Consider the following 22,865-nt stretch of genomic DNA (forward strand, 5'->3'; position numbering starts at 1 on the left):
TTAACCCACCAACATTACCCACTTTAACCCCAAACATTACCCACTTTAACCCACCAACATTACTCATTTTACCCCCAATATTCCCTCCTTCAAACCACCAACATTACCCACTTTAACCCACCAACAAAACACACTTCAGTCCAGGGAGACAATGAGAGCACAACACACATTTAAATATGTTCCTCCAGAAGTTACTTACAACAAACAAATGAGATTATAAAGATCTGTGCATCGATACTTAATCAGTTAAGAAGAAAATGGAGATGCATTTAAGGATTGATTTTAGTTTCAGTCCTGATGAACAGTGTGCTGATGTGCTGATCCGCTGATGTGTTGTTGTTTTTGTGTTTGTGTGTTACCTGAGTGACCTGTGTGACTTTCTCTGAGACGTTCTGCGTTCGATCTTTAATCTTGCTGGGGGCGATGATCTCTATTTCAGTGGGAGAAGGAGGTCTGAGCCGCTCCGCCCCGAACGCCAGCGTCACCTGGGGGATCCGGTTAATGGTTCTGAGTCTCATCAGATCTGAATCTGATGTGGAGTTCACGTTGTTGGGCTTCAGATCTAAGAGTGAATATCAAATAAAAAGTTAAATATCAGCCTCAATACTGATACACACGTGTAAATAACATGCTTTCCTTTTTTATATTCAAATATTTATGAATGTGTTAGTAAAAAGTGGAGTTATATTTGCCCAAAAGAGCAGTGGGTCCCCAAGTGTTCTGATTTGTGCCCCCCAATGGCTAGCTTCATGTTTTTGTGTGCCCAGGCTGGGATTCGAACCCCTGGAACACAGGCATTGCTGTTATCAGTAGCGTGAAGAGGAACCCGGAGGAAACCCACTCAGACACGGGGAGAACATGCAAACTCCACACAGAAAGGACCCGGACCACCCCACCTGGGGATCGAACCCAGGACCTTCTTGCTGTGAGGCAACAGTGCTACCCACCAAGCGACCATGCCGCCCCAAATGCTCACTATCAGTAGCAAAAGAACGTGATGATTGTCTCCAACAAACTACACCTGACATCCTGGTCTGAACTGTATTCTAACCCATACGTTCAGAGCGTTTAACGTAAAGCTAGCAGTGTAAATGATTTTATTAGAACAGACCGCTGTGACTAGCGGTGCATACAGTACATCAAAACATTTTAACACAGAGGATGTTTCCACCATCTGCAGCCAATCAGCAAGACTGTCAGAAAACAACAGGAAGCGCTACCTTCAATCTAGCTTAGAATCTCTGAGAACTGAATTTCCGCTTGATATAAACAGGTGCACGTTTTTAAAAATAGCAAATTGATCACGAGCGAGCAGTCTGTCGCATGAACAAAACAAGAAGCTGCTGCTAATGAGAACTGTGACATGAAAGTAATTGTTACGGGTGATATAGGAGTTGGAAAATTATCTGAAATTATTCAGTGAGTTGTGATGAATCCACAAGGACCTGCTGCAAACATAACGAGCCCCAACACACACACACACACACACAGAAACTGACCGCTGCACTGGTCTCTGATGGCATCGATGTCATGCAGGGAGGAGGCACGTCGGAGGCTGTGTACACTCTCGCGCGAGTGTGCGCGGGAGTGTGTGGCGGGCGCCGGGAGTCCACCGGTGTCCAGTCCAAACGATGGAGAGGTGGTGAACGATTGTTCCTGCTGGATCAGAGCCTGAGTCTCACACTGCAGCGAGCTCTCCTTACAGGGCGCAGGGAAACTCTTCAGCGCCACGTCCTCGCCCGGCGGCTACAAAGAGAACCGAACAGTGTTGGCATGAATGTTGGCAAAGTGTATGTCGTTTACAACATATGCTTGTGTAGAATAAAAGCAAGCAAATCATCTTAAAGGTCTGGCCAGCATCTTTGTTTTCACTCAGCATGCCAAAGAAAGGATGTTCTGTCAGAGGGGTTGGTAGTTCTGTTAGAGGGGTTGGTAGTTCTGTTAGAGGGGTCAGTTGTTCTTATAGAGGGGTCGGTTGTTCTGTTAGAGGGGTTGGTAGTTCTGTTAGAGGGGCCGATTGTTCTTATAGAGGGGTCTGTTGTTCTGTTAGAGGGGCCGATTGTTCTTATAGAGGGGTCGGTTGTTCTGTTAGAGGGGCTGATTGTTCTTATAGAGGGGTCGGTAGTTCTGTTAGAGGGGTCGGTTGTTCTTATAGAGGGGTCGGTTGTTCTGTTAGAGGGGTCGGTTGTTCTTATAGAGGGGTCGGTTGTTCTGTTAGAGGGGCTGATTGTTCTTATAGAGGGGTCGGTAGTTCTGTTAGAGGGGTCGGTTGTTCTTATAGAGGGGTCGGTTGTTCTGTTAGAGGGATTGGTAGTTCTGTTAGAGGGGTCGGTTGTTCTTATAGAGGGGTCGGTTGTTCTGTTAGAGGGGTTGGTAGTTCTGTTAGAGGGGCCGATTGTTCTTATAGAGGGGTCGGTTGTTCTGTTAGAGGGGTCGATTGTTCTTATAGAGGGGTCGGTTGTTCTGTTAGAGGGGCTGATTGTTCTTATAGAGGGGTCGGTAGTTCTGTTAGAGGGGTCTGTTGTTCTTATAGAGGGGTCGGTTGTTCTGTTAGAGGGATTGGTAGTTCTGTTAGAGGGGTCGGTTGTTCTTATAGAGGGGTCCGTTGTTCTTATAGAGGGGTCAGTTGTTCTGTTAGAGGGGTCGGTTGTTCTTATAGAGGGGTCGGTAGTTCTGTTAGAGGGGTCAGTTGTTCTTATAGGGGGGTCGGTTGTTCTGTTAGAGGGATTGGTAGTTCTGTTAGAGGGGTCGGTTGTTCTTATAGAGGGGTCCGTTGTTCTTATAGAGGGGTCAGTTGTTCTGTTAGAGGGGTCGGTTGTTCTTATAGAGGGGTCGGTTGTTCTGTTAGAGGGGTCGGTTGTTCTTATAGAGGGGTCCGTTGTTCTTATAGAGGGGTCAGTTGTTCTGTTAGAGGGGTCGGTTGTTCTTATAGAGGGGTCGGTAGTTCTGTTAGAGGGGTGGGTTGTTCTAATAGAGGGGCCGGTTCTTCGGTAAGAGGGGTCAGTTGTTCTGTTAGATGAGTCGGTTGTTCTAATAGAGGGGTGGGTTGTTCTAATAGAGGGGTGGGTTGTTCTAATAGAGGGGTGGGTTGTTCTAATAGATGGGTCGGTTGTTCTAATAGATGGGTGGGTTGTTCTAATAGAGGGGTTTAGAGGGGTTTCTGTTAGAGACCATTGTACAAAACTATTCATTAAAGAGGTATGTAAGAGTAAGGAGGATAGAACAGGATGTCAGTGATGTGTGTATGTACCTGTAGGTAGTCCACCATGACTCCCTCAAACTGCTCTTTGGAGTGGCTGGGTTGTTGTGTGACTCGTAGAGACGGCATTCTCAACCTCAGTTTGCGTTTCTGAGCTGAAAACAATAAACAGAGTGCATCTTTTAATTAGGAAAAAATATCCTTAATAATTAATAATACATGCATTTAGCCAATATAAACAATATCATCAAAAGAATGTGGACACCAGACTATCAGCTTGGGTTTCGGTTGGGGTTTAGAATGAAAGTTGGAACTCCAGAGACCCGCACAGAGCCCTGACCCTAAACCCATTTAACACCTTCAGAATGAACTGGATGATTGGAATAGAGCTGAGGCTGTTTTAGCCACAAATAAGTGGGGCAACTTATCGGAATGAGATATCCAACAAGTACAGAACAACAAGTGACATTTATTGTTTACATCACAGATGTATATCAAGCATTTACTAGTGGTTTTATACAAATCAGTCTGGCCACTGTCTGACTGCAATTCAAACATGGGTCAAAACCAAACCCAATCAAACCTCAGACACGCCCGCCAGCAAAGACAAGAGAAAATCTACGTGATGCTTGTCAGGGTGCATGTTATGTTGCTGATGTTGTCATAAGCATGGCAGGAGCCCCATTTTTAATAAACAGCATTAAAATAATCAGATTCTTTCATAGAATTAAATTCCAATTTCATAAATAACATGTATCTGTCCAGAACTCCATTTTACTGACCGGGTGACACCCTAAGAATCCTCACAGCAAGAAGGTCCTGGGTTTGATTCCCTGATGAAGTGGTTTGGGTCCTTTTTGTGGACCACTGGACGTGTGGAGTTTGAATGTTCTCCCCATTTCTGTGTGGGTTTCCTTCAGATGCTCCAGTTTCTCCTAGGTATGTGTGTGTGTGTGTGTGTGTGTGTGTGTGTTTGCCCTGTCCAGGGTGTTTCTCGCCTATCGCAACCCTGAATAGATGAAGCGCTGATAAAACAGACAATAATTGAATAAATAAATAAATAAATAATTTTCCAAGCATGCTGATCTGTCCTGGCTGCACCACAGCTAGAGTTGATTTGGTAGGTTGGCTGCACAAATCCTGGAGGAAGCACGTGTTAGCTCAACCTCTCAGACTGGTGACTGGCATGTAATACAAGAAAACGCGTGGGGTAAAGAACACTCCATGATAACACACACCTGATCGTATCCAGCTCTGGGTGACTCGCTGTCTGAGGCCTTTTTTCACCGCAGGCTCAAGCAGCTCCTCGAAATTCAGGATAAACATGATCACCAGTCCCTCCTCGTTCTTAACCGGAATAACGTCGATCAAACACGGCCGACACGTCCCTGTGAGAGACAAAGTATCAGAGGAAGACGTTTTCTTTCAGTTTGTATATCATGAATGCATAAAAAACCCTGAAACGTTTTAATATTTAAAATTTCCATTATTTTCCCAATAAGTCTTGCCAACTTACTCATTTAGTTGATTCTCAACAGCTATCTAAATACGTTCATTTCAGTAGTTAGTTTCCAATGACTTTACAAGGATTAACCTTTGTGAAGTCGACCAGTACATCCAGAAAAAAAAAATCAAAATAAAGTCGTCAAGGAGCATTAAAACTGCTAAACATTTATTAATATATATAATTAATAAATAACGAATATAAGACTATTCTAAAGTCGCTGAACATACCTCAGATTTCAATTCACTCTATCATGCACAAGTGATGAATATAATATAATATAAAATTAAAGCCACACTGCCTAGGTCAGGATGCTTCTTAAAAATAAGGTCAACAAACTAGAAGGGAACTTAAAATTAATTAAAATAGCTGCTAAAACACCAACGATCAATGTGACTGAATTACAGAAGTCTGTGGCTTGCAAAGTTTGCCTTTAAAGCATCAGAACTCATTTTACTCTGATGAGACTAGGATGATCATACACAGCTGTGTCCTTCGGCATATTGTTGCACTATAGATTTTGTTTACAAGCTTTGGGTGGGTGGGTGAGGATAGGATTTTTAGCAGAGTCAGTACCAGTAAAGCTAACCTAGTTTAAGAAGAAAACAGGAAATAAATGTGGTGAGGAAGACTATATATATATGTATATGTATAAAGAAATAAATAAAATGATGACACATGCCGATAATAGCAAAACCACAAAAGCTGTAACGGTGCCTCCATGTTACCTCATTACGTGGTTACAGAGCAAGACTGAAGATGAAACAGAAATGGAGCTACACAGGTAGTGGTGAGGACAGAGACAACTGCGTTTCTGATTGTACAACTTTAAAATCAATAATGTCATCATAATACATAAGCACTATATGGACAAAAGTATTGGGACAGCCCTTCTCATTTTTGACTTCTGTGTTTCAACTACAACCATTTCTAACAGGTGTAATAAATAAGTTATATAAAGGAAATTTTCTACTTCCAACATTGAAACAACAGTTTAGGGAAGGTCCTTTCCTGTTCCAGCATGACTGTACCCAGTACACAAAGCAAGTTTTATAAAGACATGAAGAAAAGCTCAGATTAATTAAAAATAACTCCAGTGACCTGCACTGACCTGAGTCCTGACCTTAACCTCACTCAACAGCTCTGGAATAAACCTGAACGTCAACTGAGGCTGACCAGCTATACAAATTAATTTTTTTCTCTACTGAATGGGCAAAGCATTTCACTGCCAGTTGTACTGTGTATGACCATGTATGTGACAAATAAACCTTGATTTGATTTGAAAGACATACTTCAAAATCTTCTGAACAGCCGTTGTCACAGCTAAACAGATCACACAGAGCTATTTTAATAGCATTCGTTTTTGGGATATGATGTCCAGCTCATGGACAGGTGTCCAAATATTTTTAGCCATATAGTGTATATCACACACACACACACAATAATATGGTCACCTCCTAACCTTCCTAAAAACCTAAACCTCTCACAGCCAGACAGGGTTCACTCAAGAGGTCTTGTTCAGACGTGAGCTGTGCAGCATCTAACAGAGCAATAAAACTCTCGCTGTGGAACATTTTCTCTCCGGTTTCCATGAAAAATGGAAATGATGTGTCACATTTTGAGAAGAAACCTGGTTTCACTCAGCAGGGAAACGAACACTGAGTCTGAGAGTAAGAGACAGAAAAAGAATAAAGATGAAGGCACAGTTGGGGGTGTTGGGAGAGAAAACGAGAGAATAGAAACAATACAGGACTTGTAACGAGTTAAAGAAGAGATCTGAGGTTTTATTTATTTGGAGATATTGGTTCTTGCTGTTTTTCTTTGGTGTCCTGGAGCTTTAGACATAGTGTTATAATAACTTTCAGAATTTGTTTCTGCTGGTATTTCCTTAGATATATCTGGATGTGGATTCATTAGACATAGTGTCCCACAAACATGACTTTACTGTGTGTCCTTGACTTTGATGGAAAGATTCGAGGTGCGAGTATAGGGCATATTAGACAGGGATGAAATCAAGCCTGACTGTGTTCAATTAGTTAAACTGGCTTACTAATTTAATCTGGTTAACTTGTTAACTTATTGACAAAGGTGGCAACTGATTTTTGAAAAGGGTGATAAGGGTGTTAAAGCTTTATTTTCTAACTCAGTTATGCTTTATATGTTTTATAAATTGTATCGTCGGTGCCAGGTGGCGCAGCACGATATTAGACTAGCACACCAGCGCCAAGATTCTAAACTCCTCGGTTCGAAACTCAACATTGCCACCGGTCGGCTGGGTGCCATCTAGAGGGCATAATTGGCAGACACGTCTCTGCTAGGGCGGGATGACCGGACTATGTGGGTGGGGAGAACCTGCATAAATTGTGGCGTCGACAAGGGCATGTGATGACCCGGCTCTTCGTTCGGATCAGAAGTTGTGTAAGCACCAGCGAATTCACAACCAAATTGGAAAAGACCAGATTTGGAGATAAAAGGTGGAAACATCCATAAAACAGCAGAAAAATCCTAATCATAACGTTATTATGATATAAAAATACACGCACTGTAAAAAGGATTGTGGTTCCTGCATCAACTATTCAACAGTGATGAAAGGGAAAGAAACCAGAAGCAACATCATGATTAGCCTTTCAGCCAGACCCTCTCGACTCTGAGCCTCAACCAGTCATCAAGCTCACTAAATATAGACTCTAAACACACACACACACACACACACATCACATCTACTTGGGGAAAATAACCATGGGCAACTGCAACAATTGTGAGAATCAGTGAAAGAAACAAATAATCAACCACTTAATTATAAATATAAACATAAACCTTGTATTACGTGTGTGTGTGTGTGTGTGTGTGTGTGTCTGTAGTAATTATACACAGAGTGGAAGTGACGTGCGTGTGTATGTGTGTGTGTGTGTGTGTGTTTTAGTTCAGTTGTCATAAGTGGTTCACTCTCTAGAGTCCTGTTGTCATGGTTATGTTATCAATGCACTACTAAGAAACACCTGTCAATTTTAACACACACACACACACACACACACACACAGACCTGAATCAATTGGAGTTGGGAACAAACACTGAACACTCGGCATGTGTAGAACTGCATCAATTAATGATTAAAACCTGTGTGCTAACAATTGTTTGTGTGTGTGTGAGCGAAATAGTGTGTGTGTGAGCGAACTATTAGGCTTAGTATAAGCCATTGCTGTTAGGTTTACTGAACTTACTGGTTACTGGTCAGTAAGTCCTCATAAACTAGTAGTTCAATTCTCAGCGTCCCTCATTTTAACACGAGGAGGCTGCTTTATTTTCTAAATCAAAACACTGGCGCTAAAACGCCGTCGTAATTATGTAATTAACCTCACTTGCCAAACTTGCAAGCAGGTCAGTAAACAAGCTACTGATTATAATGAGTTATTACTCAGTATCCAGATGTTTGTTAACTAGCTAACTATCATCAGACTTACCATAACCCACGTCTTTAGACTGTATAACAAACCTACTGACTATGACACACACACACACACACACACACACACTTTATTTTAAACAAAACACCAGATGAAAGGGATCACAGTTCCAACAAGCAACCTGTGAGATTGAATCCCGACACCGATAGTTAAACAGTTAAACAAAGCTGTGTCTTTTCCTAACTGTTTTAGTGACTAGAACTCCAAAAGCAAACCTCACAACCCAAACAAAGCTTTAACACGTTCATCTTCATACCTTCTTTGGAGTAGTAGAGGATCTCGACCTTGCGCTCTTCGGAACCGAGCAGGGCCTGGGCAAGTTGGGCCAGAGCGCTCTTCATGGTCCCCGGTCCGGCGAGGAACTGGCACGTACACGGCTGCTGCATGATCTCCGCCCGCGAGAAGCCGAACATCTGGCAGAAGCCATCGTTACAGTAGATGATTCCACAGTTTTTCATCTGAGCGTTCGCAATCAGGAACTTACGGTCTGTCAGGAAGACAAAAGCAGGTAGAGTTGGGCTTCACATGTTTACTTTGGTTTTGCTTTAATTATCAGCAGGTAAATCATCTATTTCATTTAATGTTTACGTTTTTACCACCACTTTATCCTGGTCAGGGTGGTGGTGGGTCTGGCTTCCTCAGAACCTATGCGTGCAATGCAGTAACACACCATGGACAGGATGCCAATCCATTGTGGGGTCTCGAATATCAATCTTTCAATAGCCAATCATGTCTGTACGTAGACGCCTGATGGGCTGATAGCACCGCTGGGGTTTCGCACCCTGGATCCCAACAAAATAATTTCCAAATGTCTCAAAAAGACACATTTATTTATTTATTAGGATTAACGTCACTTTTTACACACTTTGGTTAAATTTATGACAGGACAAGTAGTTACACAAGATTCATCATCATATCCTGACTGCATGTATTTGGACTGTGGGAGGAAACCGGAGCTCTCTGAGGAAAACCACACACACACAGGGAGAACATGCAAACTCTACACAGAAGGACCTGGACTGCTCCACCTGGGAATCAAACCCAGTATCTTTTTGCTGTGAGGCAACAGTGCTACCCACCGAGCTACCGTACTTCCCCAAGAATATATGAATATATGTTTAATCTTTAATGCCATACAGTGCACTTTATTTTACAGCTACTCACTGGCTCATTTGTAATTTGATATAAATAAACCAAACCCCACATTTTTGCTTCTTACACAATAAAAAGGAAATTATTTCAGTCGTTTTACAGTGACTAAACCCACTTTTGGCTCCACTAATCACAGGCAGGGGAATCAGTAAATGTCTGTGATTTTCCTCTCACTCTCCGCGTGCATCATCATCATCTGTATAATTAGCAGGAAGCTCATGGTGCTTCTGTACGAGCTCCACCGACTGTGGGAGGTTCTTTCCTGCCTGCTGCTGCAAACACGAGCAAACAACCTGCTCACCTCCCGAGCAATCTTATCATCCTAACGTCACGTGTGGCTCTCATTATCACTCCGCGAATCTGCTGCAGACGAGAAGGTGCTCGGTGACTGCACGGCACTCGCAGGATCGCACTCTCACACGAGACTCTCACTTTTATTTAATTAAATGTAATTTCAGTAAATTAATCCACTTTAAATTCACACACTTAAACACTTAAACGTAAACTGAAACAAATACGTTTAAAAAATAAAACTGATGTAAAAGTCGTAGCACAGCACTTAAGGTACTGGACTAGTAATCAAAAGGCTGCAGGTTCAAGCCCCGTCACCGCCAAGTTGTCCTTGCCAGGCCCCTGAACATGGCCCTTAACCCACAATCACTCAAATTGTATTCAGTTATAATCATCGCTTAGGATAAAAGCGTCCGCTAAATGCTGCAAGTGTAAACGTATTTAGAAAATGAACAAAATCAGCACATTGGTGCTAAGCTGTTGTTGCGGGCTTTATGAATGATTTCTTTCGTCCGGCATTTCAGCATTTCAGCCAACGCTTTTATCCGAAGCAACTTACATTGAGGGTTAACGGCCTTGCTCAACCTGGCAATGATGGGCTTGAACCAGCGACCTTTCGATTACCAGTCCAGTACCTTAACCGCTAGGCTACAACTGATTTGGCAGAGTTCTTACGTCTGATGCAACCCTCCTGTTTATCTGGGCTTGGGACCGGTACTAAGAGTGCACTGATATGTCTCCCCTCCAGTGACTAGGTTGACATTACACCACGCACCTTCTGTATTTGTGAGCTTAACTTAGGTCGGTTTTTATGACTCCTCACAAAGAGGAGTCACAATGAGATGCATGTGAGCGTAGCATAAAGCCCACATCACAAAGACGAACGCACATCTGAGCTCAGTGGTGCAACAACCGAAGACCCAAGGGCCATCTGCGCCACGTGACACATGAAGATGCTTCTGTCCACTGCCGAGGCCAAACTAATACAAAGGTAGAGATGAGCAATGAAGTGAAGGGATCCACTGGCTCTGTTATGCTGTTGGGAACAGTTTGCTCTGCATGGACTTGTACAATCTACGACACTGATCAGTAAAAATGTTTTGGTGGCTCGTACGGCCACCACCATGTTGGAGTTGCTGCTTAGCAACAACAGTTCTTGCATCAATAGTATTATTGCTGATTTATTTCTGGTAACTCTAGCTGCAGGCACTGATGCTCTGTTATGAGGTCGGTCATGTGCATGTTGAAAGGAGAAAGAATGGTGACCCTCTCCCTCAGTGTTGATGTACAGGAAAGAATGCATTTGATACATTTATGCATTTATATTTATATTTCAGTCATAAATTAATGTATGCATTTATTATTAAGCTATTAAGTGTCATTATGCGGTCTGACTGCATGGTAAACCTCTGCACATGTGGATCTGTCTGTAATAGTATACACCAATCAGCCATAACATTAAAACCACCTCCTTGTTTCTACACTCACTATCCATTTTATCAGCTCCACTTACCCTATAGAAGCACTTTGTAGTTCTACAATTACTGACTGTAGTCCATCAGTTTCTCTACATACCTTTTTAACCTGCTTTCACCCTGTTCTTCAATAGTCAGGACCCCCACAGGACCACCACAGAGCAGGTATTATTTAGGTGGTGGATCATTCTCAGTACTGCAGTGACACTGACATGGTGGTGGTGTGTTAGTGTGTGTTTTGCTGGTATGAGTGGATCAGACACAGCAGCGCTGCTGGAGTTTTTAAATACCGTGTCCACTCACTGTCCACTCTATTAGACACTACTACCTAGTTGGTCCACCTTGTAGATGTAAAGTCAGAGATGATCGCTCATCCATTGCTGCTGTTTGAGTCGATCATCTTCTAGACCTTCATCAGTGATCACAGGGCGCTGCCCACGGGGCGCTGTCGGCTGGATATTTTTTTTGGTAGACTATTCTAAGTCCAGCAGTGACAGTGAGGTGTTTAAAAACTCCATCAGCGCTGCTGTGTCTGATCCACTCACACACTAACACACCACCACCCAAACAATACCTGCTCTGTAGTGGTCCTGTGGGGGTCCTGACCATTGAAGCACAGCATGAAAGGGGGTAACAAAGCATGTAGAGAAACAGATGGACTACAGTCAGTAATTGTAGAACTACAAAGTGGAGCTGATAAAATGGACAGTGAGTGTAGAAACAAGAAGAAGTTTTAATGTTATGGCTGATCAGTGTATATCTAAGCATTTTAAAGGAAAACTTTACCAGCTCTGATAACTTAAGCTGGCTGCAATTTATCTCATTACTCTCTGATCCAAAGGACCAACAAGTGTCGGAAAGAGCTAAATATAACATCATCCATGTAGTTCACACTTCAGATAGCCTCCCACTGGGGCGAAAGAGAGACTGACACAGCAACATGACAAGCTGAGGACGAGGATGGATGAAGGATGGATCAATGTATAAACGAGGAAAGAAAGGAAGCAACACACACACACACAAACTCACACTCACACACACAATGTATTCTGAGCTAGAAGGCTTTAATAGACGCGTGCACACAGGACGTGGTTAATTCATATTTCCACCATGATCATTTGCATCTTTTTACACAACAACCTAATTCATTTGCAAAACAAATCCAAGCACACTGTGCGATCATCAGACTCTGATTGAATTAGAGACTGAACGTTTCTAACATGCTGAATTTAAATAGAACTCTGTGATTAAACCAGAGCCAAACCGTGTCTGTCCAAATACAATCTGGTTTATTTGATTTTTTTTCTACACAAATGATATTTTCCTAGACAATATGCGCATTATAAATCAAATACTTGAACTGGAAGGTGCCTAATCTCATTACTCTACAGTTCATACCTAGAATAATGTCAGGGCTAACTGGTAACAAAAGAGAATGAACAGACGCTGCAGGAGAAAAACTTGGTACTTAAAGTATACATGAAAATGCATTTTAACACTTAATGTGGAGAATTTGTGTTTTCCGTGCTATTTAAAGAGTCTGTGTAGCTTAGTCACGGGTTCAAACCATATCATCGCCAAGTTGCCATGATGGGCCCCTAAGCAAGGCCCTTAACTTTAATCATTAGCACTGTATCAGTCACAAGTATAGGTCCATTTAAACTTTAGTGTCTGCTAAATTCTGTAGTAAAGAAAAGTACACCACACTATTCTTACATTCTTTGGAAATAGTTGAATTTGTAAAGTTGTATGAAATGTAATCTGACCTGATTAGTAAAAAGCACCCAAATTAGCACTGTTTTAATTTCTATAGTGGGTAAGATGAAAAGCTTTTCCACAGACACGTCTTTCAATGCCAAAAAATTACATAATGCAGCATTAATAATGATTAAAATAAATATATAACAATTGTTAGATTTGTTTCATGTAGTATGTGAAGTAAAAGTACTAATAGTACTGGAATATACTGATTTAATCGCATATGTTATTTAACAATGGCTTGATTGGCATAAACCAAAATACGTTTGAAAAACAAAATTAATTGCTATAATTGTACTTTGTCGCATACAGAAGATGCTGGTCCATGTAGGAACCATCATGTTTTAACCAGTACTGAGTTATTTGTGTCCATTGGGGTTTGGGGTTGTGGTCCTGTTGGAACATACACCTTTTCTCCCCAGTCCCAGTTCATCAATCCAGTGCAATCAATCTCCATTACCATTAAAAAAAAGAATCACTGTATTGTAATTTTGTATGTATATACTGTATATTTGGTTCCTTTAAACCCATTAATATTCTGAATATTATTGATGTTATTGATGAGATAGATAGATAGATAGATATATAGATAGATAGATAGATAGATAGATAGATAGATAGATAGATAGATAGATAGATAGATAGATAGATAGATAGATAGTTTCGTCCTATCATTTTAAATGCTTTTCTTTAGATTTTTTAAGCAATAATAACAAGTCAGACTGTACATTTGAAGTATATATGTGTACTGAAAGTGTAATAAAAACCAAAGATGTTAGTTTTTCATCACTATATAAGATAAACCAGATGCTGGTGCAGGTTGTGTTTTCCTGCTTAATAATCAAATGATTGACAAATGTTTGTGCACTTTCATGTTTGTTTGTGATACTGTAATACCTACAGTTCTATCTGACTTGTACTTGTAAAACAGAAGATGAGAAATAAAAGAAGGTGAAACTTACTCTGACCGTCGAATTTGCGGATGATTGTATCCAGGTATGTGTTCTGTAGAGCCACATGTCCGCGCCTCACCGGCATCCTGGCGAAAACGGCACTTAAATTTTAATAAACGCTCCTAATTTCCGGTGTTTATTGGCTGCTGTTGGTTTTATACGAAGAGCAGATGAAGTGAGGAGGTGTTCCGTAGCAGGAGCTTGTCATCGTGGAGAGGAAACGGTGTTAAATCCGCTGAGAAACACCTGCGCACCAAAACACCAAAACACCGGAGAGGAGCGATACTGAGATCCACAGCAACACGTCTCACAACTCAGGTCCTGATCTCAGTAAAACCACTTTACTAACGTTAGATCTAAAATAAACACTGTTCTCAATTTAACTACACTACATCAACACTACACCACCCATCCCTAAACACATCTGGAATAAAATACAGCATAAAAACTAATAAATAAAAACACGCACCAGGGAACGAGAGACTGCAGGAGAGAGGAATCGTCTCTACTGTGTTTAGATTCAGTCAGTACAGTACAGAGAGAGAGAGAGAGAGAGAGAGAGAGAGAGAGAGCGTGGAATGTATGAGAGTGCGCATGTGAGAGATACAGAAATAGAGAGTAAGTGGTGGGACAGAGAGGAGACACAGTCCTGATGTCCCTCTACACTTACAGCGTTTGTTTTGTGCTTTTATTTATTTATTTTTTCTTTTAATATCATTAATATCATTTTATTTGTTATTAATGACTTTGGCAAAATTGTAAGTAATGCTTAATACAGTGGTACCTTGAAACTCAACATTAATTGGTTCTGGGAGTGGCGTCGAGTTTAAAAGACGTTGAGTTTCAAGGTATTTTTTTCCTATTAGGGCATATATTTTGGAGCTGCATATATTTCAGGCTAATGTAAAATAATGGGGATGTTTTTGACACTTATACACTGAAAATAACACAAACATAATATAAAAAAAACACTGAAATACAAAAAAAAAAAAGCTGCGCTTTAGCTTTACTTCTTTATTGTTTCCTCAGGCTTCTCAATCGTAGAGATTATTGATCTTGGAATACCGTATTTCGTTCAGTACCGGTGCATTCACATGAGAAGCTTTTGTGCTGGCTGTGCCGTTATTTCCTAAGGAGTTTGGCGGTGCACAAGGCTTAACGTGACTTATTGTACTAAAACGAGGGAGGAATTTCATTAGTGGAGGAATGTATGAGCAGTACTAATGAAGAGAAGTTTAGTGCTCCTGTCTCCTTCGTTTAGTACATTAAGTCACGTCAAGCTTTAGTTTATGGTAAACGTTGAGTTTATGGGTACAAATTTCTCTACAAAGGGCGTTTTTCCTTTTTCGGCTGCTCCTGTATATAGGGCCGGCCACTTAAAGATGCACCTCTCAATAGTTATGCTGGTTCGGCCACCCATTCAGACGTTAGCCATGTGTCCGTGCAGACGCCTGACCGGCCGATAGCACCACTAAGATTCAAAACCAACCTGGATCCTCAGTTCTCAGCAGGAGTGGGGTAGAGTACTTTCCTGCTGTAAAAGTGACATGAGCACTTCAGCACCAGACACTTCACTGTGTGAGAGGGGAAAAACTTGAAGGAAAATTGGTGTTAGGTATGTGCATGAGAAAGTTCTATAGAAAGAGTAATGAGAGAGGAAGGGTAGGAAAGTGTGTGAGTGTGTTAGAGAGTGTAATACTGTGTGAAAAAGAGTGTGAGCTCAACACAGCTGTCATTTTCTGATAGAGAGCAGATGCACGTTTATTACCTTCCTCTGCTTTCCTTTCCTCTCTTCCTCGTTTACGTACTTTCTCTTAATCCTTTTATTTACACTAATTCGCGCTCATAATCTCACTGGCTACATGAATAAGTGTCCGGTCTAAATTTGCCCATATCTCTGGTATCCAGAGATACGAAGACCCATTATGCTCTTGTCAAAAACAATAATACGGTTAATGAGAAATGGACAATGCACTCTGGATTGTTTGGATTGTAGATTGGAATTATATAGACTGTTTTTGTGTCCAATTAGCCATCTAAGTACATTTTAAGTGAGGTTTTTAATATTGTAATAATAATAACTTATGGAGAGCTTTTTGTTGAAAACTAATTGGTTATGTGGGTTGTTTTAGCCTGAGAGTGACACGTCACTCACTTTAAGATCCACAATTAAAAGCATGATGTCCTTAAAAGTTGTTTAGTGTGGATCAGGTCAGAGCTCAGATTCCCACAGACATCCTTCAAACTCTTGTTAGAAGCCTTCTCAGAAGAGTGGCTGATGTTATAGCTGAAAAGTTCACTCTATTATAATACCATTGGTTTTTTTTATGGGACTTCCAACAAGCTCATGGTCAAATACTTTTGGTCATACTGTTTATATAGTATAAACCTCTGGCAGTGTATGCCTTTGTTTGGCACCAGGACAAACATTTAAAACCCACCATGATCAGATAAAAGTATGAAAGTGTCTTCTCCACCTCTCCTTCCTTGGTCTAAATCACTGCATACCTGCTTGTGTTTGATTATAGGGGCCAATAAATTGGTTTCTTCTTCAAAGCTGACTTTATTTTTAAGCATAAGTTCAAAATAGATATCCATAGCCATTAAAGCAACCATTAAATTTTTCAAAGTTTATTTTTGACAATGCAGCATGCAAAAAAAGAGATAAATCATGAGCGAAACACCAGCTATACACACACACCTTGTTATACCCAAATTAACCTCAGTACTGGTATCAGGACATGGTTAAAGCACAGGATAGTGGCGTTTCAGACAAATTAGCTGGACAAGCTTCACTGCCAATCACCATGATGACTGGATGTAAAGATGTTGCAAGATGGCACTGCATGCCCAGGTCTTCAAACATCCATTAATCTTAGCCCAGACCCCTAACTCATCCTAATCTCATTCTAGGTCTTTGGTCCTGCGTTTGTCTTTGCTCATATTTTGTGTCTCTCTCAGTCCAGGTCTCAGGTATTGTGTCAGTCTATGACAGGGTCTCAAATCCTGTGCTAGTCTTAACCCATATCTCAGATTCTAGATAAGTCTTTAACCCAGATCTGTAACCTTGCGTCTCTCTCACTGCAGGCTTCTGGTTCAGACTATTTTCAGCTCTTAGATGATAGCCGAGAAGGGCAAACAGCACAAAATATAAGAAGGACAAAATGGAATGAAAAAAGTTAAAAGAGAAAAGAAGAATGAACTAAATGGGACAGAATAAACACAGTAAAACATCACTGGCAGTGATAAAAGGTCAGACAAAGGAAGTGCAGTTTATTACGCTGACAGTTGCATCAGCTGAAGGCCAAACTGGAAATTTATCTAAACAGAAAATGATCAACAAACGTCAGATTTCCTAAGTACCTTTCACACATATCCCGGACAGGATAGGACAGAAAATCAGCAGGTTTTTTTATTATGGATGGGAATGAATGAAGACGGACGGGTATCAGAGAACCCAGGTGGTTACCAAAATCTAATTCATTACCAGACACGTATGTTTACAATCTATAATTAGATTTCTCATAGGAGTAATGAAACCAACTGTGTCGTAACAGGTAATGTGGGTCCAGAGTCCAAGACACCTGATTTAAAACCTCACCTTCAATTTCTGTCTGTGAGGAGATTGGCATGTTCACCTTGTTTCCACATGGGTTTCCTTGCTCTTTACCCACCTCACAGAAACAAGCTTTTATTTACTGAATATTTAATTACATAACAATTCATGACAGCCCTAATATACTGCAACACTATCCAGCTATACACCTAAATCAGTCATTTCATCTTCTGCATTGAGCACCCTGAGAAAACTATTAGACATGAAAAACCATGCAAAACCTGCCACAGTTACTGAAGGCAAGAATCAAACCCAGGGCCCTAGGACTTACAGTGCCTTGCAAAAGTATTCAGCCCCCTTGAACTTTTCAACCTTTTGCCACATTTCAGGCTTCAAACATAAAGATATGAAATTTTAATTTTTTGTGAAGAATCAATAACAAGTGCGACACAATCGTGAAGTAGAACGAAATTTATTGGATATTTTAAACTTTTTTTAGAAATAAAAAACTAAAAAGTGGGGCGTGCAATATTATTCAGCTTCTTTACTTTCAGTGCAGCAAACTCACTCCAGAAGTTCAGTGAGGATCTCTGAATGATCCAATGTTGACCTAAATGACTGATGGTGATAAATAGAATCCACCTGTGTGTAATCAAGTCTCCGTATAAATGCACCTGCTCTGTGACAGTCTCAGAGTTCTGTTTAAAGCGCAGAGAGCATCATGAAGACCAAGGAACACACCAGGCAGGTCCGAGATACTGTTGTGGAGAAGTTTAAAGCCGGATTTGGATACAAAAAGATTTCCCAAGCTTTAAACATCTCAAGGAGCACTGTGCAAGCGATCATATTGAAATGGAAGGAGTATCAGACCACTGCAAATCTACCAAGACCCGGCCGTCCCTCTAAACTTTCAGCTCAAACAAGGAGAAGACTGATCAGAGATGCAGCCAAGAGGCCCATGATCACTCTGAATGAACTGCAGAGATCTACAGCTGAGGTGGGAGACTCTGTCCATAGGACACAATCAGTCGTACACTGCACAAATCTGGCCTTTATGGAAGAGTGGCAAGAAGAAAGTCATTTCTCAAAGATATCTATAAAAAGTCACCTGGGAGACACACCAAACATGTGGAAGAAGGTGCTCTGGTCAGATGAAACCAAAATAGAACTTTTTGGCCACAATGCAAAACGTTATGTTTGGCGTAAAAGCAACACAGCTCATCACCCTGAACACACCATCCCCACTGTCAAACATGGTGGTGGCAGCATCATGGTTTGGGCCTGCTTTTCTTCAGCAGGGACAGGGAAGATGGTTAAAATTGATGGGAAGATGGATGGAGCCAAATACAGGACCATTCTGGAAGAAAACCTGTTGCAGTCTGCAAAAGACCTGAGACTGGGACGGAGATTTATCTTCCAACAAGACAATGATCCAAAACATAAAGCAAAATCTACAATGGAATGGTTCACAAATAAACGTATCCAGGTGTTAGAATGGCCAAGTCAAAGTCCAGACCTGAATCCCATCGAGAATCTGTGGAAAGAGCTGAAAACTGCTGTTCACAAACGCTCTCCATCCAACCTCACTGAGCTCGAGCTGTTTTGCAAGGAAGAATGGGCAAAAATTTCTGTCTCTCGATGTGCAAAACTGATAGAGACATACCCCAAGTGACTTGCAGCTGTAATCGCAGCAAAAGGTGGCGCTACAAAGTATTAACGCAAGGGGGATGAATAATATTGCACGCCCCACTTTTCAGTTTTTTATTTCTAAAAAAAGTTTAAAATATCCAATAAATTTCGTTCCACTTCACGATTGTGTCCCACTTGTTGTTGATTCTTCACAAAAAATTACAATTTCATATCGTTATGTTTGAAGCCTGAAATGTGGCAAAAGGTTGAAAAGTTCAAGGGGGCTGAATACTTTTGCAAGGCACTGTATGTCGCTATGCAACACCACCTCTACCAGCTGTGGTTTCTTACTATTTGCAAAGAAACCACATATAGCACTAAATGCCAAACCTCCATCATCCGGACAGGTCTAGATGTGATAAACATTTGCGGATGCATAACATATGTGGATGTCCAGATCTGTTAGTGTGTGTATGTGTAAGCCATGAATCAGTACAGGCTCTGTGTTTTGTCTGAATGAGCTTTTAAACGTAGTTATAAGAGGCACGGGTCCCCCACCTAAAGTAAACATTCGGGACGTATAAATTGTTCCTGAGTACAAGAGCATAAAATACTGACACTGGCCTTTACATATAAGCTGCATGAATAAACAGGCCAAGAGTTACTTTTCTTTTTCAAAAAATCCCAAAAATTAAAAGCTCTGGATTTAAATGGACCTCATATAGACTTACTGTGTGTGACCAAAAAACTGTGAATCTAAGGGAATGTTTTTTTTAATCAGTGAACATGGGAAGTACAAGCAAATCAAATCACAGTAAGAAAACCCAAGCCAGCACCAAAAGAACATGCCAAACTGCTGGCACGATTAAACCAAAGTATCCAAGATCTTGGACATAACACTATCTGCTCCACTGGTAGGAACACTGTTCCAAGCAACATACATACTTCTTTTTGTCAGGCTATATAATGTTGCTGTTGACTAAGGTTTCATTTTCAAAGCCCTGCTGATACAAACCTTGCGTTTTTTATACTTGGATGGGACTCAATCAGCTTGGTAAGTACTGGTTAATGCTAACCCTTAATCCAGCTGCATATTGTACATGGTAACTTATACAATTCTTTCAGCTACAGTTGTGAACACTGATGATATGTGTAAAGTTTATTTATACATATCAAAGTATCTACATGATCAGTACATGTCTAGCACCAGTAAGCGTAAAATCGTCCGTCCTGTCTTTCCTGGTTGAAGAGAGAATCTGTTCTGAAGTATATCTGTCCCACATACCTCCAGCTGCTGTGACCTGAACCCGAACGCTGGAGCTGATAACTCGTCTCTACACAAATGCACAAACACACATGCCTACAGGATAAGAGCAGGGACACTCTGTCCATTAGAAAAAAAGCATGCAGATGATTTTAAGAACTTGAACACTCACAAAGCAGGCTGATGGTTTTTAAAATCGTTAAAAGCCTCTCCTAGGCTACACTGTGTAATATAATAACATGTATATTAGATTCAACTTTGTAAAAGCTTTGTTCTTTTAAGGGACACTGATTTTTTGTGGTGGTAGTCTTGACATTATTAACATTATTTATCTGTGACTAAATGATTGGCATAATAAGTGATTGTGGATCAGTTTGCTGTAAGAACACTTATGGCCTGTAAGTGTCCATAAAAAGACATTTATGTAGTATGACATGGTTAAAGGGTTAATCCAGAGTCAAAGTGCTAAATGTGTGAGATCTGATAAGTCGGCTTACGTGGCCCTCTGTTCTCTTTCAATAAACTCCTGTCCTGACAGCTCTATATCTGACAGAATGTTATGTGCACCGCTTACATGCCGAGACCTCTCATTTCACCCCCCAGTTCTGATAAGAGTTTTTCCTCCTTTAATAGAGCACATTCTGCAGGGCATGTCATCTGAAATGTGCAAAAGAGTACAAGGACCCCTACAAGGACCCCTACAGGGACCATTACAAGACTCAGGGATTGTGTTTGAGCTGTTGAAGAAACAGGTTATATGTGTATTTTGCCAAGTAAAGTCATGCTTGCTGGTTGTTGGGTTATCTTTTGGCTACAGAACAAAGGATAGAGATTTAATCAGCCATGCATAGGGATAATGGTACAAAATCTGTCTGGGACAAGGTACCACTTGGTACATATTCCTTAACCAAATTATCGAAACATTGACTGTATCATCTGTCTTTTATAATATTTTTAATATTAATATTTATTATAAACAATTTCTAGTTTGGTAACTTAATCTGCAAAGCAAACACTGGCTAAATGAACTAACTGGCTAACAGGTGCTAACTGTGCTACCATCACTTGACTCTGTGTTAGCCCAGAAACGCTTTAACATTACCAAAACTCTTATAAACACAAAGTTTACGTTTTCACTTTTGTTTTCTGCTTTACCCAAAATAAAATAGAAATGCATTAGTGATATATGTGGTGTTTAAGTGAGATTTACCAAACGGTTGTGTACGCTTGTGTGTTGGAATCGACTCTTAAGCTCCAGAGTCGACTCAGTCCAGTATGCATGAAAACAAAGAATCGACTCTTAAGCTTTAGAGTCGACTCAATCCAATATGCATGAAAACAAAGAATCGACTCTTTCACCAAACGATTCAGGATTTTTTAATCGTACTAGCTGCCACACAGTTTTACCCCTCCAAAAACAACAAATATTGTTCTTTTCTTTTTCGTTATAGAACTTTTTAATCTCTTTTTAATCACGAAAATCACTTTAACTGTGCAGAAATTGCGTCCAATTACAAATAAGTAAAACATCTGAGCAACACATTTTACAGTGTTCACTGTGAAGTGCTTGAGTGAGTTGGCATGATGTTTTGTTGCATAAGATGAGCTGGTATTACAGGTATCATGTGGATAAAACCTGACCTTAACTCCACCAAACACTTTCTTGTCCAGTAACTGACCTGACAAATGTTTTTTTCCGAATAAATGTGCAAAAATTCCCACAGACATACTCCACAATCTTGGGAGTGCTATAGCCTCATGGGGAAGGGGCAACTTTATATTAATGCTCATGGTTTGAAATTGTATGTCCAAGAAGCTCGTGGTCAGGTGTCCAAATACTTTTGTCTATACAGTGTGTGTATAAAGAAGACAGCTAACACAGATTTCTAACCAAATTAATTTTATTATTTCTATTGATAATATCTAGTGCATTAAACACATTTTAACATGTAAAGATAAAAGCTGTTATTTTATTACATAAATTGGTGCAATTGGGACTTTTAGAGGAACAATAAATGAGCTGTTAAGAAGCCTGTATACCCAATCAGAAGACTGGATATTCTGGAGAAACACTATCCATAAGGTCATTAGGAGTCGATTTGACAGCATTATTTTATAATATGACAGCAGACAGGATATAAAAAAAAGACTAAACAAAACAAAAGCAACAATGCAATGGATATTTAAGAACATAAAGAGCAATTAGGTGATACCATCTTGTGAAAGGTGATATGACCAAGTCAAACAGGTGAAACACACATTACAGCATTAAATCAGTGACTAAGAGTCTAAATGACTAGAGAACAAGGTCTGAAGAAAAAAAAAATCATTCATTCATTAACGTAGCACCATAAAATTAACTTACACTGTTAAGACACTATTAAAATACCTTTCAGATTCCCTAAATTCTGGTGTAGCACCGTTAACCTCTCCATGTTCTCTCACTGCTATACATCCTCACAAACCTTTTTAACATGTTTATTCCTCAACTCCCCAAAGTCAAACCTCCCCAATTCCTCTTCTCTAAACAAAAAAAGACCCATGTTACTCAATACGAACTATGTTTTCCAGCCTGTGCTAGTGTAACTAGGCTTGTTAATATTCAAGCTTATTAAAATAC

At 40.5% G+C, this 22,865-nt stretch overlaps 1 protein-coding gene across 1 annotated transcript in view; it reads right to left on the reverse strand.

The window, feature by feature from the left end:
- The window catches only part of kcnh6a (potassium voltage-gated channel, subfamily H (eag-related), member 6a), a 29,687-nt gene extending 15,806 nt beyond the window's left edge, over positions 1 to 13,881 (reverse strand). The window contains exons 1-6 of the mRNA XM_063018405.1: positions 13,806 to 13,881; positions 8,424 to 8,654; positions 4,438 to 4,587; positions 3,251 to 3,354; positions 1,500 to 1,746; positions 360 to 562 (exon numbers count right to left, since the gene is read on the reverse strand). Coding sequence (XP_062874475.1) covers positions 360 to 562; positions 1,500 to 1,746; positions 3,251 to 3,354; positions 4,438 to 4,587; positions 8,424 to 8,654; positions 13,806 to 13,881 — 1,011 coding nt within the window. The remainder of the gene's footprint in view (positions 1 to 359; positions 563 to 1,499; positions 1,747 to 3,250; positions 3,355 to 4,437; positions 4,588 to 8,423; positions 8,655 to 13,805) is intronic.
- Positions 13,882 to 22,865: the final 8,984 nt, after the last annotated feature.

Source organism: Trichomycterus rosablanca, chromosome 22 (assembly GCF_030014385.1).
Source record: "Trichomycterus rosablanca isolate fTriRos1 chromosome 22, fTriRos1.hap1, whole genome shotgun sequence".
NCBI lineage: Eukaryota > Metazoa > Chordata > Actinopteri > Siluriformes > Trichomycteridae > Trichomycterus > Trichomycterus rosablanca.